Raw genomic sequence first — 18157 nt, 5'->3', positions numbered from 1 at the left:
AAAAAACATACAGGTAAGAAAGCCTAAAAATGGGAATTCCACCCATTTTTTAAAACATTTTTGCATAATTAAATCATTGAAGTGTTGAATACTCCAGAGAAATGTACTGAGTCAGAATTGTTCACAGTGGTGGTGATAGGAACCAGACATCCACCTCTAAAAGCTCCCTCACAGAGGATTATTACATGAAATGGTTATAAATATGCTGTCTGATGTGTGAGCCACAACGGTTTCTGATAAAGTTTTGGCCTAAAATGTGTTTTTGAAATGTAATTCATGGTGGATGCAGGACGTTGTAAGGCCACTATCAATGTAACATATGCAGCCTCATATAGTACATTAGATGGCTATATTTGTTGCATTTGCAACCCCTGTTACTATCACCACCACTGGAACCATTTCACATCCAACCACTCTGAATGACTTTGTTTACATGTCAACCACTGAATTACACCGAAATCTTAAAAAATCAGTGAAATTCTTCTTTACACACTCAGTGTAGTCAAATAATCTTTGAATAATCGGTAGATTTCTCAATAAAAAACATCGGCAGTGATGTCGGCCCTTTGTGTTTCTAGTTGGTTGATTACTGATCTGCTCATTTTTCCTTTTATATTCCCCTCTTTAAACTTCCCCCCTCTAAATCTGCTGTCTCACTCCACCTTTTTTCTGAGCTCAAAGAAAAGGGAGCAGCGTTGGTCACATGAATCACCTAGGAGTGAAATTCCCCTTGCGCTTGGTAAATAAGTCACTTAAACAAGATCCCACCCTCCGCCTACCTTCCTGTGAAGTGACAGCGGCTACAGACGGCCGTCCAGCAGTCAGGATATCACTGCAGCGCAGGCAACTGTTGGCCTGATAGTGCTGAAATTTCGTCTGATAAGTGGCTAGAAACTGTATAGTATGTGTGTTTGTTGGCGGGAAAAGTGTCATTGTAAATTTAATGACCTCTTGTGCAGGCTAATTAGAGTCAGTTTGCCACAGATGAGTGAGTTAAGAAAGGCAAACCTAATAGTGGAGATGTACACAGAGTCATTCAGAGTGGTTTGGTGTGAAATGGTTGATTGTAGAGACTCAGATGTCTTTACAGTGGTGGTGATAGGAACCAGGGGTCACCATGTCTACAACACTAATATAGACATTTTATTCACTATCCAAAACCACCAGTGAACCTACACGAGTTTTGATAATGATAAAACAGTGGAAAATTGGAAAAAAGTTTTCTTTGGGGTCTATTTTGCCTCACAACGGCCTGCATGTGTCCCTCCACTGCAAATAGGTTTTGAAAATATGAAATATATTTTAGGCCACAACCTTCTCAAACTATCATAAAACAATATCTCAGACATCCAGCAATGTATTCATAATAACTTTCTGTGAGGGAGCTTTTAGGTTCTTATCGTCTGGTTCTTATCAGTACCGCTGTAGAGAAAGAGTCTCTACAATCAACCATTTCACAGCAAAGCCACTCTGAATGACTCTGTTTACATCCCAACCATTTAATCAAAACTTTGACAAAAAATCTTTAGTATCCTGGAAAAGCTTGTTATGAAACTCACAACAAATCCAATTTTTGACATATCCAGATTGTATCCAGTTTGATTTTTGATAGTCTGGACAGCAAAAAAAAAAGACACAAAATTTGATTTTTGCAAATCAATTCCAAACCACATTTGGAGGTGGTTTGCAATGCGATTCCAATCGAATTTTTACAGACGCATCTCAGTCTGGACGCTCTGGACACTAAAATCGGATTTCAAAGTGTCTTTTGTGTCACTCAAAACGTGACAAACAACGACGATGTCAAATCCAGAATGACGGAAGTGCTGGGATTCAGGAAGCACACCAAGGATTCATGCTTATGCCACAAAATTTGTTTGGAGGGTGAGATGATGCATCTCCATCTCTCCTGCATTGAAATTCACGTCACCAGGGTAGCTACACAGTTACTGACGCCTACACCGTTACCACAGCAACCCATGCAGATAGATTGATAATATCTGGACACATAAATCCAAACTGATCACATGCAAATAACAGTGTGGACAGTCGTCTCAAAAGATCTGATTTGAGAAACAAATCTGATTTGCCTGATTTTACTCTTTAAAATTGGAATTCTTTAATTAGAAATGTAGAAATGTATACAAAGTTTCCCATATGATCAATTCAGTCACTGAGATGTAAACAGGGGCGTCACTAGAGATTAATGGATGGGGGGGCTAAGGCCTTGACTTAGGGGGGTCTGAGTGCATGCTCCCCAAAATACCTATTCCTTCTGAGCTTTTAGAATAGAGATATGTGAAAAATGTACCAAAAGTGGCTATTTGGTCTAATTGGCACACAGTACATCTGTCTCTGTTTTTATTAAGCATGGATTTAGTACAATTTTAATATCTGTCAACCTAGACAGATCAAATAAAGGTATTAATAAAGTCAAGCACTGCAATCTCCTCTCTTAGATAAGCTGCAGCTCCTAAATGTTGTTCAAATACAGAGATTATAGGTACAGTCTCAGTTTGTACAACCAGACACACCAACAGAAAAGGCACATACATGGCACAGAGGAGGTCATTAATAGCCACAGGCTTCACCCTGATGGTGGCTAACCCTCATACACAAAACCCACCCATGAGCCCACTCCCTGACACATGACAACACATGAAACATGTACACATAACCTAAACTGACAAACAACAACATTAACAACAACAAACAGTCCCTTTGGTGCATGTGGTCATCAGCACAGCCATGCCTCCAGAGTCTCTCATAGCCAGCGCCAGTCAGTAGAGGGTCGCTACATTGTCCCCCCTTTAAAGGTCAGCTGGTCCCCAGCTACGCGCCAAGTCCCTGGGTGCACGCACAGTCCCTTCAAGCAAAAACCACAGGGCACCTACTCCTCAACGGCAAGCGTCCAAGTCTTCCCTCAGGGCCGCACCCCCATATAGCGGCTCCTTCTCAGGTAGGATGCTACATCAAGTCCCGCGCAGCAACAATAGCGGCGCTTGACCTGGCCCTTCTGCTCTCACTACCGCACACTGAGCCAGCAACGCTGTCCTGAACATCGCAGACACATAAAACATGTACACATAACCATAACGCACACCTTCCACAACAACAAACAGCCCCTTTGTTGGAGTGCGCACACCTACCATGAGCCTTTGCATGTGGCGTCTGCAGAGCCACACCTCCAGAGTCTCTGAATGCCAAAATATAGAAATGTATATTGTGAAACTGGATACTACAAAGCCGTGTTGGTGACATCCTGTATAAATGAAAGTAATTCGACTTGATAACACATGGCCATGACTTAATTATCTTGTTCCCACACCTTACTAAGTCATGGCCACGCATTAATTTTATTTATACGGGGTGTCACCAACATGGTAGGATACACAGTGGCACAGTTGAATAATGAAGGATGTATAAAAAATACTGTTGTTGATTTGCACAAATGTAATTTGGGGGTGGGGGTGGGGGTGCTGGGGTGGGGGGCTAAATAAGGTGGTGTCGGCATAGAAAAAGAAGACGTGGGAAATGAAGCGCTTCAAACAAATGCTCTTCACTTCAACAGGACGGTGGGCACTAACACAGCTCGAACTACATTCATTTGGGGGGCTAAATAATACTTGGGCCCCTCTAAAACTGGCCTGGCGACACACTTGGATGCAAACAAAGCCACTCAGAGTGGCTCGGTGTGAAAGTCTCCATTCTAGAGCCAGAACTGTTCATAGTGGCGGTGATAGGAACCAGACGTCTGAAGAATCGAATGCCTCTAAAACTCCCTAATGCTAATGTAACTCGTGTTTACAGTCATCTGTCAAACACTGAATTGTGCCGACATTCTGAAAAACCAGCGGAAATCCCCTTTAAATCAAATCAATCTCAATGTCTGACCCCCCAGAGCTGCCTTCCTCCACGAGTCAGACAGAAAACCTGAATGAGGCAGGTGAAGCAAAGAGGAGGAGCTCATCCAACTCGCATTTTCTCAGGCGCCTCAAGACAGCTCATCTGTTGTTTACCGAGAGTTCGCCTCAGCTGGGCGAGAGGGAGTGTGAGACAGAGAAGGAGAGTCAGAAAGAGAGAGTGAGTGAGAGACAGAGAGGGAGAGTAAGAGAGAGAGTGAGTGAAGTCGAATAATTTCACTAAATAGTCGACAATGTAGCTTCCAGAGGCGGAAATCTTCTAGAAATGTTCACTTCAGCCTCGACCAGCGGAGCTTTCTGAGCCTTGGAGTGGTTTATATCACCGCAGCATGAAGCTAACGAGCAGCCTGGTAAGTTTGAGCTAAAAGTTTCTGTCAGAAATCGAATAATGTTTTTCAAAAACGCGCATTTTAGCGAATATAACGGCAAATCTAAGACAGTCCACTCACATTTCCACTCCTAATGTCCATATCCAGTCAAATGTCGACCGAGTTCGTCGCATTCGCTGCGAAACAGAGAAAAATAATCGATTAAAATCGCGACGAATTGAGCTAATTGAATTAGTTCTAGCGATGGCGTTTCTGCTGTAAAAGCTTTAAGAGAGTTCATTAGTTTGTCTTGTTTGGGTCTTTTAAAGACGGGAAGGACGTCCAGAGCAGCAAAGTTGCACCAGTGTGTTTTTAAATTGGTAATTGTTCGATTATTTTGTAACTAAACCGAGTAAAGAGTTGCAGGAACAGCAGTGAGGCTCTAAACTGTTTCTGTATGTGTTGTTGTTGTAATATATGTCAGTGTTGGAGCCAGAAAATTCTAGGAAATTGCTCAGTTGGAGATGTTTTCTGATGTTTGCTTGTCCCATACATTTGCTGTGCATTAAGAACATGTCCATGCTTGTCGATGGTGACTTCACAGCAGCCTATAGAATAATGCAAAGTGCCCTTTTTCTGACCGGTCAGTGGGGTTTTCCACAAAGCAAGACCTCTCAGTTAGCCTGATAACTCAAGCAGAAAGTTGAGGATTGTCCAGTAGGAATGTTCAATAGCTCTTTTGCTATTGCACAGGCTTTGACCATGGGCTTACTATATCGGGCTAAACTAAAAAGATGGTTCTTCAAGGGTTCTTCAGTAAAGGCTCTCTGCTAAAAAACCCATAGAAGCATTCAGTGTTTCTGTTGGTTTTGTAATGTGTTTTGGCCTTTTGAAAAGGCTGTTATAACAAGGCAAAGAATGTTAAGGATTCTAAGGATTGAACAGGTGACCAGTGGCTGATTCTAAACGCATTTGATGTTCCCTAATGGGATCTGAAGGTGTTCTACAGGAAACTTAGTGGTGTCTTTTGGAGGTCATTGAGTCAATTTCCATTAGAAAGCCAATTTCAATCCTAATCATTTCCAATGGTTCTTTGGAAGGGCTGTTCATCATGAACTTTTAGACAAGCGACAGGTGAAAAATTGATTAAAAAATGGCTATTTGACATAACAAAGTTTGACAGCACAAATATATATTGCATATGTACAATATATAAATGTATATTGTGCATATGGGGACATGATAGCACTGTCGAATAATGAAGAATGATGATTTGAACTACTGTGCATTCATTTTGGGGGGCTAATTAATACTTAGGCCCTCCTAAAACTAGTGACGCCACTGGATGTAAACAAAGTCATTCAGAGTGGTTTGGTGTGAAATGCTCTGTTCTAGAGTCAGAACTGTTCACAGTGGTGGTGATAGGAAGGGTTTCAAAAATGGTTCTGAATACAGTGTCCGATGCTTGAGAGATTGTTTTACGATAATTTTTGTCAACCACTGAATTACACATGTAAATCCCCGTTAAATGGTCTCAAAAGTACCTTCATGAAGGCTTTAGTATTTCTCAATGAACAAGATCAGCCAGGAGGTTTAACCACAAAGCTTCATTCTCTCTCAGTCAGGCAAAAAGCATGAATGAGGCAGGTGAAGAAAAGAGGAGGAGCTCATTTAACCCACATCCTCTGAAGCATTCATCCGTTGTTTACTGAGAGTTCACCAGCTGAGAGAGAGTGAAGTTCAATAATTCCACCAGATAGTCGACGGCATCGTCCAGAAATATTCATAATCAGTCTTGACCAACTGAGCTTCCTGATCTTTGGACTATAACCACAGCATGAAGCTAACAAGCGGCCTGGTAAGTAGGAGGGTTCTTAAGTTGTTACAAGCTTGAAATTGTAACAATAGAAGAACCATTTTTGGTGCTATTTAGAATCATTTTCAAAAAGGTTCTGCATAGAACCATCAACACATTCAGTATCAATCTGAAGAACCATTTCAGCATGCAAAGAACCATTTAAGCTTGAAATGGTCAAAATAGACCTCATGGTTCTGAATACAACTGTTGTCTTTATTTATGGTAAAAGTTGGCTATTAACCTGCAGCTGGGGTGAGTAACACTTCAACAGGACAGTAGGCAGCAACATGGCACAAACTACATTCATTTGGGGGGCTAAATAATACTTAGACCCCTCTAAAACTGGCCTGGCAACACCCTTGGATGCAAACAAAGTCATTCAGAGTGGTTTGGTGTGAAATGCTCTGTTCTAGAGCCAGAACTGCTCACAGTGGAGGAACCAGACGTCTGAAGAGTTTAGTGCCTCTAAAAGCTCCGTCACAGGAAGTTATGATGTAAAAAAGGTAATGTAATTCCAGTGTCTGATGCTTGAGAGTTTGTTTTATGATAATTTCTGTCAACCACTGAATTGTACAGACATTCTGACAAACGAGTGGAAATCCCCTTTAAATTCATAATTACAATAATCATAATCTCAAAATTAGCTTCATGAAGATTTTTCTCATTGATAAGAACAGCTACCGATGCTCAACCACAAAGCCTCTTTCTCTCTCAATCACCATTTTCAAAAAAGGTTCTACATAGAACCATCAATACGTTCGCCATCATCTGAAAAACGTACCATTTAAGCTTGAAATGGTTCAACATAGACCTCATGGTTCTGAATACAACCATTGCCTTTACTTTATTTATGGTAAAAGTAATACAACATGTGTTGTCCTTCACTGGACGCTTCTTAACCACTGTTGTCCAGGACCCCTGCTAAAAAAAAAAAATCATAGAGACCATTAAAAGTTTCTGTTGGTTCTGGTGGCATCCAGTAGTCACTGATGGTACTTTGTGTTTTCCTGATGGGTTGATATCACAGTGTAAAGGATCCTAATGCCACTAAGCCAGTTCCCATTAAAACAATCAGGTTTTAATCCTAACAGTTCTACTGGTCTTCTGTTTTCAACATGGGCACTGTGTCGTCTACTCTGAGAGAACGTTTTGAGTTCCATGTTTGATGCACTGCAGCCTGTGTTTTGGTAATCAGCCTACAGATGCATGTGTTTTGTCTGGATCTCTGTGTTTAGGTTGCGTTACTGATTTGGATCCTGCGATGTGTGTCAGCTGGTCTAGCCTGGCCTCCAGGGGCCAGCAGGAACAGAACGGGACGAGAAGTTACCTGCAGAGAAGGCCTAGAGTATCCACACGCGGGCATCTGCTGCCTTAACTGCCCAGCTGGTGAGAGAGACTTAACTCTGTTCATGCACAGCGGGGAAGCTGGTCTAGAGGAGGGCTACCTGTTGAAGAGACTTTTATGACTGTTTTCTTTTTTATTACACTGCCGGGATCTTGTTAACTTGATCTAATTATGACGTTAATATTGCCTTGAGTATGACTTTGAACAGATACTGAAAGGATTACACAGTAATGTCCTTTGTTAATCATTATCTTGACATCGGCACTATTGATATCATAGAAAGACGTAACCAAACCAAACACCATTATTTTTGTTATTTACCTTAACCATTTCACTTTTTTCATGTATTAAATCAGTTTATAAACCGGTGTGGATTTATATACCAATAATAGATAGAATTATAGAATTAATTTTGACACAATCTCTCTTAATCTAGAATTAAAGTGGTTGTTTTTGTTACTGTGCCATTTAGACTGATATATGTAAATGAGCTCAGTTGGCTGCTCTGTATTGCGCCTCATGCGAAAAGCAGTCCAGACTGAAACACTTCTTATAACTTCAGCATGAAATGGGTGGGGCTAAACCCCAAATGTTAAGAAGAGCCGTTTTGTTCTTCAACAAAAATTAATCCACTTTGGGAGCCACAACATTTTATGTCCATTTTACCATCTAGGCTGTAAATATGTCTCAGTATGTGCTGATGTACTAGTATAGGATAGAATATATAAACAAAAGCGCAGACTTACTTTGCTCTGCTTTAAGTTTTAGCTCAGCTTTTCTCGCATCTCCAGCAGGAAACTTTTTTTTGCAAAAGTAGAACAGTTTCTTGTAAAATGTTTCTTAACATTCGACTTTTTACGAGGCTGAAGTCAGCTTCTCATTCGCCAGCTTCTTGTTCAGATTTTCCCGTTCCACCTTAAATGGTACCTGAAGCGCCAGAATGTAACTGCAGCACCATTTAAGGTGGAACGGGAGAATTTGAACAAGAAGCTGACTTAAGCTTTGTGACTTTTTAGCGTTTGACAGTTTACCGTTGCAGGTTAAACGTATCAGGAAACCAGCTGGAGTGCTTATAAATGCAGAAAAGTCCATTCGTCTCCAAATTATTGATGACTGATCAGATGTCATTTGTGTTGCAGGTACCTACGTCAAACAGTCCTGTAGCAGAGCTTCTGAGAGAGGGATCTGTGAGACATGTGACTTTGGGTCATACACTGAGCATGTAAACGGACTGCACAAGTGTTTACCGTGTACCAGTTGTCGTTCAGGTAACCTCTTTAAGGCCTAAAGGCCTGAAAGCTGCACCACTGAACGCTTACAGTCTTTAGCCCATTTGTTGCTGCAGTTTACCAGCCCCATCTGCCCCATTCATCATGGTCAGTTTCTGATCACTGTTGTCCAGATATTATTTGGGCGGTGGGCCGTTGTTAACACAGCAGTGCCCAGCACCCAAAGATATCCAGCCAGTCGCAACTCTGTGGTCCACTGGTGAAGAGCTAGAGGATGACTAACACCAACTGTGCATCAACAGATGAGCTACCGTTTCTAACTGTGCTACAGCAAGGTGGAGCCAAGCGAGGAGTTTCTAATAAAGTAGCCAATAAGTGTGCTTATGTGGAGTAACTCTTATGTGGAGTCCTGTATACATAGAGTAGAGGGCGGCTGACAAATTGTGAAGCAGCAGATGGACTACAGTCTATAATTGTACACCTACAGTTCTTCTTGATTCACATATGTCTCATTGACATCTGTCTAATATACTTGATTTTAGCAGATCAGGACCTTGTTGGGCAATGCACCAGCACCCAAAACACCCAGTGCCAGTGTAAGAAGGGTCTTTTCTGCCTGCCTGAACAAGCCTGTGAGGTCTGCAAGACATGCAGCAAGTATGTTTCCATATGATCTCTTGTATTTGCTGTGTAAACAGTACTGTGCACCACCCTTCATATACTTAATTTCTAATCAAAACAGCTATTAAGTATAAGTTATTCAGGAGATATTTAGAGAACATGATCTGCTTGCATGAAGAAGGAGAAAGTCAAAGAAAATTGAGTGAAAAGACGAGTTTCCAAAACTGGCAAACAAAAATGATTGAAAGCTACAGAGAAAATATGATTCCTAACAACCACTTGGAAGACCTGGTAGGCCACCAAAACTGTCCCATCAGATAAACCTAAAACTTTCATTTTTGAAAGAGAGGAGAAAATCAAGCTTCACTCTTGCTTCAGATCTGAAAAACTTTACTGTGCATCCATCAGAAACAATGGACTGACCACCCCAGACCTCAACATCACTGAATGTGTTTGGATTACTTGGATCGTGAGAAGCAGAAAGTGCAAAACCAACAAGACTGAGCGCAAAAATATGCCTGCAGATTTCTTTTTCCCTGTATCTTTTAATATGCTTTTAACTCTGATTTTGGAAAAATGCGCAAGTGGGATGTCTTATATCTTCTGAAAAACTTACCAAAATGCCTGTTATGACTGGAAATGGCATGAAAAGTGGTCTCTGACTTTTGCACAGTGGCAGCTCACTATATGATTGTGTGTTTATTGTAATAAATGCTTGCCTGCACTAGTGGCTGTTACTGGTTGCAGTGGTCCAGTAGGTTGCGAAGGTGCTCCAAGGCTCGTATCTATGGCTGTGGATATTAAAGTGATTTATCTGATGTCTAGATGCGCTGAAGATGAGGAGGTGGAGAAGAGCTGCACAGCCAGCTCTAACACAGTCTGCAGAAAGAAAAAAGGCTCAGCTCGTTCATTCATAGGTACCGCAAGATGCCTTCTTACCGCATCATCCAGCAAGACTAGGGCTCATAATTCTACAGATTTGTTCTTGAACAGTGGTCATTCAGAGTGGTTTGATGTGAAATGTGCCATTTTAGAGAAACTTACCAATTCGGATTTCTTTACAGTGGTGGTGATGAGAACCAGGGGTCACAATATAGCCATTTTATTTACCATCCAAAACCACCAGTGAACCTACACGTGTCTTCTGAGTTATATGTGTAAAGCTTTTGATGGAAAAATAGTGGTAAATCTGAAAAAATGCTAACAAAAAAATACATTTTAGGCCGTGTATTCATAACCATTTCATGTAATAACACAAGGTTGGTTAACTGTAAGGGAGCTTTTAGGGGCATTAAACTCTTCAGACGTCTGGTTCCTATCACCACCACTGTCAACAATTCTGACTTGGTGAAAACGAAGCAAATACAAATACATACATAGACATTACTTTATATAACACATGGATCGAGATCATTTTCTGTATTAATTTCATTAAAAGTCAGTTTGTTGTTGTAATTGTAATGGTGCTTGTGTTTGGTAATGCAGCTGGACCCATCACTGCTATGGTGCTCTCCCTCATGATTTTGCTGCTCATGGTCATCCTGTACTGGAAGGCTCCTACATGGAGTAAAAGAGCAGGTGAGACTTATATTGTCCCTCAAGGTTTGTGAGATTGTGTGCCATGTGCTGTCGTCTGATCACCTGCTAGCCATTGCTGACTACCGAGTGCAGAGTCTGATGCGTTTTCAAGAAAAAAAAAAAGATCTGCAGATCCTCTTAATCGATATGCGAGGCATCTTTCTCCAGTAGCCTGTTTCAGCATGACAGGTAATGGTGACACATTGTTAACAATACTATGCTATTTCTTTGTTTTTCATTCATGTTTTGTGAGGGAAGGCATTCTCTGTGTTGCCCTCTGCACAATAGGCTGGGGTTCAGTTCCCTGCCTGGTCAAGCGCCATCATTCATTGGTTCCCAACCTTGGGCAAGATTCCTAATGCTGCATTTGCCTACCTCTGCAACATGATTCGCTTTTAAAGATGTCTGCTGAACGCATAAATCTAAATGGACATTTATATTTAGAAAACATGATAAAAGACAACAATGACTTACCTGAACCGCATTAAATCGTCTAAGTTGATTGGCAGTCACAGTAAATGGACTATCTTGGCCATTCATGGTACTATTCACAGTTGGCTTGAGCCTCTTTACCTCATACATTCGCACATTTCATCTGTGTTTTTTTGTCTGATTTCAGTGGCCTCATGCTGCCCAGGAGGAATTCTGATGAAGGTGAGTCTAGTACGTTGGTCAGTTATCCATACCAATGGGGACAGTGATGAAATAATGTGTGTGTTTTGTGAGGATGGGTGGGAAGTGTTGTTTTTTTTCTTGAACCGTGGGGTCTTGTAGTTCTTCACTAATGGCCTAATGATTTCTGGCAACTAATAAATATGCATTCAAACTCTGCAGGTATTATAGTTCTACTCTTATTTCATTGTTCATTTTTGATTGGAAACAAAAGGACATAAAATGATCCAATCAGGATGTTTTTTGGTATCTACAAGCTTTTCCATTGGTTAAGACTTCAGGAGCTAAACTGAACATCTTGCTCATTACATTAAATACCAACATAATTAGGAATCAACCAGTCATGGTTTGGTTTACAATGAAAGCAGTTTAGTCAGAAAAGGTCTTCTGGAAGTTCAAGATACGTCACTGACTGAATGAGTCACAAACTAACCAGGTTTCAGTTAGTTGTTCGGAATGAAAGACAGCGGCAGCAGGACTCTCTACTGAGTCAGCATAAAACTGATACATACAAGATAACATACGTTAATGTCTTTTACAGGCTTCAAATGTAAAATGTTCTGATGCACCTGTTTGCGTGGTGCTAACATACCATCAGAAACCCCATATGGATGCTAGCGTAAATTAACATTATAGTAGAAGTGTTTTTTTTTCTATTTTTTTGACAGAGTTTTCACATTTATGGCCCAAAGCAGTGCTTGTACACACATACCAGCACTCCGAGAAGTGGAAAAAGGCAATTAATTTGAATCAGAACCACAGAACAAAGATGCTGCTGATAATACAATGTAATAACTGTGTCTGTTTGTGATGTTGTGGTTTCCTGTCACTAGAAGCTATTTTGGAAATGTGGTTGATGGTGATTTTCCACAAAGCTTGTTTACTCATCTCAGACTGTCTCAGTGCCTGTGTTGATCAACATCTCGGCCGTGTGCTCAGGAGTTTGAAGTGGGCTTTAAATGGGATGCCTGGTTTATTACTTTGGTTTTATTCTCCACAAACGGCTTTTTGAAACTGCAGCTTAAAGTGGATTCATTTGAAACGTTATCTGTGAGGGCAACAGTCGGAGAGATAAAGCATGTGCTTCAGTCACTTGACTCTGAATAATTATGTCTAGGAGCTCTCCTCTTGTTTAGGACTTCAGCAGCTGGACAAGAAGGCCCAACACATTCGATTAACTGGCAATATGATTAGGAACTAATGGTGGAATCAACCCGTCATGTTGTGATTTACAATGGGACCAATTTATTGAGAAAAAAGTTAATCTAGGTCTTTGGAAGTTGGAGATACGTTATGGACTGTGAATCTGAGGTGTTAGAAAACATCGGCAACTGAAACTGTTGTTTTACGATAGGTTAACCACATTATGAAAGCCACTTTATGAGAAAAAAGAGCTGCATTTTAGTCAGTTTGTTGATTTCTTACACCCTATAATGCTCTATAATGTCCTTATGATGTACATAGCCATTCTAACAGATTGTGTTAGACTACAGTACTGTTTTGTTGTGCCATTAAAGAGGAAATGGCTTGTTGCACAAATGAAACTGTAGGCCCGTTCCAAGTCCACGTTTGTGGTTTGTGGTTACGCTTTGGTGCACACGTGTGATGTATTTCCAAAATTTAGCAAAAGTGCAGAATCACTCATTAAGAGCACGAGCATTCAAATGCTGATCATTTCGCCATGGGAGAGGCAGTTACTGACATTCGCATGATTTTAAAGGGGGATTCCAAAATGTCTGCATAATGCAGTAGCTAAGAAAGCTCATTCAGAGTGGTGTGATGTGACTCAGATTTCTATATAGCTATTATATTTACTAAAACAACCAATGAAACCTGCATGCATTTGTATATGTAAAGCTGATGATGGTAAAATAGTGGTGAAAAGTTTTCTTTGGGGACTATTTTGCCCCCTGTATGTACCTGAATGGATTTTAAACTATGTTTCAAAAATCTTCTCAAAGCTATTATAAAACAATGTCTGTTATCAGGCAGCGATTGGTCAGTGAGTTTTTGGTGCTTAAATTCATTTACTATCGTCCAAGTGAATCGTGTTCATTAAGTAAAGGCCTTTACTTTCATCGCTCGCTGTGTATGTGTTGTAGAAAAGCAGCAGCGACTCTATGGAGATGAGACAGAACGGACTGAACGAGGCGCTGGAGGACGGAGTGCCGCTCCAGCCCTTCATCGTCCAAAGCCCGAGTCAGCCGGTGGGTGCCTGGACCCCTGTCTGTGTGGATTTGGTGGAGGAAGAGGACCGGGGGCTGGGGGACAGCCTCCCCACCACCACCACCTCCTCCCAAAACAGCCTGTGTGTGTGCGTCCAGCCCAGCGAGCCCTGCCCCGCCCGCTACAGCCCAGCACTGTCCCGCCCGCCTCCCGCTCCGGTGAGAGTGAGAGTCTCAGTGTGCATCAAGCATCTCGCAGTGAGCGCTGAGGGACATTCCACAAAGCAGGACTCAGTCTAGTCAGAGAAATTAAAGGAACTCTCTGTCTGCCGCATCCGTATTATGCAGTACTGTATTTGAAAAATTCTGTTTACTTGAAACTGATTCACTCTGGAGTCCAGATGTTTGAAGTGTGTGACTGTATCACATGAATTCAATTCACAGATTGCACTAAGATGTAAACAGAGCCATTCAGAGTGGTTTGGTGTGAAATGGTTGATTGTGAAGACTCATTTCTTTACAGTGGTGGTGAGAGGAACCAGGGGTCGCCATGACTACAACACAAATATAGCCAATTTATTTACTATCCAAAACCAGCAGTGAACCTACACGAGTTTTTATATGTAATGATGATGGTGAAATAGTGATAAAACTGAAAAAGTAAGTTTTCCTTGGGGACTATTTTGCCTCAGAACACCCTGCATGTATCCCTCCACCATGAATGGATTTAAAAAAAAGGCTTAAATTGTATCTCAAATCTACCATAAAACAGTGTCTCAGACATCAGGCAGTGAATTCATAACCATTTCATGTAGTAACTTTCTGTGAGGGAGCTTTTAGAGGTGGACGTCTGGTTCCTATCACCACCACTGTGAACAATTCTGACTCTGTAAGTTTCTATAAAACGAAGTGCTTCACACCAAACCACTCTGAATGACTCTGTTTACATCTCAACCATTTAATTATGCAGAAATTTGGAAACATCAATGGAGTTCCGCTTTAAAGCCTGCAGTCAAGTCTATAGTGAAATCCTGCTTTGTGGAAAAGTTTAGCTCCTAGTTGTAGTCCTTTGCATGTGAAAGGCCTAAAGAGAGCACTTTTCTGGGAGGTTTGATGCACCACTGATCACCACAGATTACACAAGAGCAAGAACGGACATTTCTGGTGTGCATATTATAAAAGTATGTTCACTCTAAATGTTTGTTTAGATCAGGAGTCATGAATTCTGGGGCTGTAAGGCTGGGGTTCAGCACAGTTTAGTGATTTCCTTGCACAAACAAGCTACTAATCCTGGTGACTTACTGTTACATTGAAACAGGTGTGTTTGCACAGTGACGTCACCAGACTGTGCTGAACTCTGGCCCTCCAGGAGCAGAATTAATGACTCAGTTTAGAGCGTCCTGCCAAGCTTTGTCTTAACACCCGCACCACTGTTCTGCCTGCTTGTCTGTGCTTTACTCTCTGATCTGTGATCTAATCTGCTGCTCACTCAGTCTGGCCTGCTCTGCTGTTTGTTGCCTCATGTTATTCTCAAATCTACTCACTACACCAACATGTGGTTCGAATCCTGGTGACAACTGTAGATGAAAATGTGAGGTAATGTTGGACTCCCTGGCCACTTTATTAGAAATGGATCTCTTCATCAGTGGTCAGTTTCTGACCACAGAGCCACTCTTGGCTGGATATTTTTGGGTGGTGGACCACCGTTTCTAATAACGTGGCCAGTGAGTGGAAGTACAAGGTGGGTGTTTCTAATAAAGTGGCCAGTGAGTGGAAGCACAAGCTGGGTGTTTCTAATAAAGTGGCCAGTGAGTGGAAGTACAAGCTGGGTGTTTCTAATGAAGTGGCCAGTGAGTGGAAGTAGAAGGTGGGTGTTTCGAATAAAGTGGCCAGTGAGTGGAAGTACAAGGTGGGTGTTTCGAATAAAGTGGCCAGTGAGTGGAAGTACAAGGTGGGTGTTTCTAATAAAGTGGCCAGTGAGTGGAAGTAGAAGGTGGGTGTTTCTAATAAAGTGGCCAGTGAGTGGAAGCACAAGGTGGGTGTTTCTGATAAAGTGGCCAGTGAGTGGAAGCACAAGGTGGGTGTTTCTAATAAAGTGGCCAGTGAGTGGAAGTACAAGGTGGGTGTTTCTAATGAAGTGGCCAGTGAGTGGAAGTACAAGGTGGGTGTTTCTAATAAAGTGGCCAGTGAGTGGAAGCACAAGCTGGGTGTTTCTAATGAAGTGGCCAGTGAGTGGAAACGCAAGGTGGGTGAGAATGTGTTTACTTAATCCAGCAAAACATGTAGTTTGACCAGGGGTGCACAAACTTTTGCACAAGACTATATTTGTGATCTTGTTTACTACAAAATTGTACATTTTAAATAAGTCAATTATGTGTGTATAGTGGAAACTTAGAATTATTACAGTTGAGACATTGATAGGCAAATGTGGTATAAACGGTGCAGCAGCACCATCTGGTGGCTGATTGAAGAATCGCTTTACACGTTTCTGTCAGGATGAAAGTGTTTGTGTTCATGTGTTTCTCTCTCTCTCTCTCTCATTAGGACAATGAAAAGCTAAGAAGACTCATTCCTTTGAACGGTAGGCTTCTTTCCTCATTCTTGTATTTCTTATCGTCTGTATCAGCAGTCATGGACAGTCACTTATCAATCACTTATCATCTCTTTTCTGAAGGGGATGAATCGCTGAAGAAGAGCTTCGACCTCTTCGAAGAGATAGACGTCCACTATCACAACCGATTCTTCAGGCTCCTCGGACTCAGCGACAACGCCATCACGAACGCAGAGTCTCTGACGGTGGCGGAGCGAGTCTACCAGCTGCTGAAGGTGTGGATGGAGAAAGAAGGGATGAAGGCGGATTTCAACACGCTTATCGAGGCGCTGCTGAGACTCAACCAGAGACTGTCTGCAGAAAACATCATCGCCAGAGCCATCAGTAACGCTTATTACACATACGAAGATGAATGAAGACTTTTTTTGGGGTGGGGGGGTGTATTGCCATATTGCATTACTATGGATTTTTTTCCAAATAATTTAAATGTGTTTATTTCGTCTGGTCGAGCACTGTGGCCTTATTTGAAAAGCAGATAGTAATTTAAGTATTTATTATTTTGTACACTGTTCTTTTCTTGAATGTAAGTCAGCTGATCAGAACAAACGTTGACGTAGATGTACTGAACGTAAACCAGCCGACTGAATGATCTACTGACTTCTTTACCAGTAACTATTGTTATTAGTCAGTGATGTGAAAACTCACCCGAAGTTCTGACCAACTGTGAGTTAGTTTGAATTGATTCTGATTAAATTATGTAAAATTGCTTATATTTGCTGCACATGCCCCTTTGTTACAGTATTAAAATGTTTTTGTGCCTTATTGCTCAGCACATGTATATTTGAAGCACAAATAAAGTTATTTTTTGCTAAGATCAAACGATTCATTTGTTTATTAATTTAGATTTTATAAAAAGGGGATCGATTGTGTTTTTAGTGAGATGTTTCAGTGACTTTGTTTTGCAATCTGTCATGACCAGATTTATTACAAAATCCTGTATTATTATTATTATCTATTATTACTACTATTATTAGTACTAGTAGTGGTGGTGGTGGTAGTAGTATTTATTCCATCTCCAGCCTCCAGAAAAACAGGCCACTGCTGATGTTAGAGCTTTGCTGTCGTTACCGCCTCACGCCGCCAGAGGGCGCTGCTGTATTAGAATATTGTAATACAATCCCATGCTCGTTAGTGGATTCAACGGACAAACAACGAAATTACAGCGTACTCCGGTGTTTAATGTTTAAGAACTTCTAAGAAAACTAGATCAAAAGGGTCACCGAGTAAAAAGATTTATTGGAATTATATAGAATTTTATTTATTACTATTTTTTTTTCTTATTTTTTTTCCATAGTAACCGCTACGTGGCCCAGCCGCTAATTCAGGTTCATTTTAATTAGCTTTCTTTTAATATAATTATATTTCATTTTTAACACATTTTCTCTAACTTTATCTGTAGTCTTTTATCGGACACGAACAGTAAACTACATTGCCCATGTCGCACCGCGGGCCGCAGTCAGGAAATAGGTTAAGTAGGTAAACAACAATGTCGACTTCTCTGCGCTGAGGAAAGTCCGAAGGTGCGTTTTTACACACCCTGGCGAGGTTTTACACGTTTTACGAGGTGTAAATGCTTTAAGTGTTTTGATTTGATGGTTTGCGGTCTCCGAGCTCGGTTATGTTTATATAGTGAAGTTACAGAGATGTAAACAGGAAGGAGGACGCGGAGCTGAGCGGAGCTGACCTGAGCTGTCATTCAGACTTCATTCATACGAGCAGCGTGAACAGCACTAGGTTAACGTAGAGACTCCGGGTCACAGGTTTTAGCCGGTTTAAGTCCTGAAGAGGCTTAAAAAAGTTTGATTATTGGGTGCAGGATCTTACAGAGGCCATAAGGCGACGTGGTG

At 41.3% G+C, this 18157-nt stretch overlaps 1 protein-coding gene across 3 annotated transcripts; it reads left to right on the top strand.

The window, feature by feature from the left end:
• The first annotated feature begins 3953 nt into the window (after positions 1 to 3953).
• On the top strand, positions 3954 to 17129 carry hdr (hematopoietic death receptor). Of its 3 annotated transcripts, none has more exons than XM_036598726.1 (10): positions 3954 to 4273; positions 7325 to 7475; positions 8574 to 8702; positions 9209 to 9320; positions 10110 to 10201; positions 10770 to 10862; positions 11482 to 11516; positions 13637 to 13918; positions 16244 to 16280; positions 16374 to 17129. In XM_036598726.1, exons 1-10 carry the CDS (start codon positions 4253 to 4255, stop codon positions 16664 to 16666), a joined length of 1245 nt encoding a protein of 414 aa, XP_036454619.1. In that variant the 5' UTR covers positions 3954 to 4252; the 3' UTR covers positions 16667 to 17129. The 3 variants fall into 3 exon arrangements, with proteins under 3 accessions (XP_036454619.1, XP_036454618.1, XP_036454620.1); XM_036598725.1 differs by having other exon boundaries at positions 9206 to 9320; XM_036598727.1 differs by having other exon boundaries at positions 3956 to 4273; positions 9206 to 9320; positions 13637 to 13741.
• Positions 17130 to 18157: the final 1028 nt, after the last annotated feature.

Source organism: Colossoma macropomum, unplaced genomic scaffold (genome assembly GCF_904425465.1).
Source record: "Colossoma macropomum unplaced genomic scaffold, Colossoma_macropomum, whole genome shotgun sequence".
Taxonomy (NCBI): Eukaryota; Metazoa; Chordata; class Actinopteri; order Characiformes; family Serrasalmidae; genus Colossoma; species Colossoma macropomum.
This window is presented reverse-complemented; position numbering and strand designations above follow the sequence as displayed.

Excerpts from the sequence above, each read along its gene's own strand:
- hdr (XM_036598725.1), top strand. The coding sequence starts at position 4,253 with ATGAAGCTAACGAGCAGCCTG. Across the intron at positions 8,703-9,205 it reads GTGTACCAGTTGTCGTTCAG|CAGATCAGGACCTTGTTGGG; the intron begins GTAACCTCTTTA and ends ACTTGATTTTAG. Across the intron at positions 13,919-16,243 it reads CCCGCCCGCCTCCCGCTCCG|GACAATGAAAAGCTAAGAAG; the intron begins GTGAGAGTGAGA and ends CTCTCTCATTAG.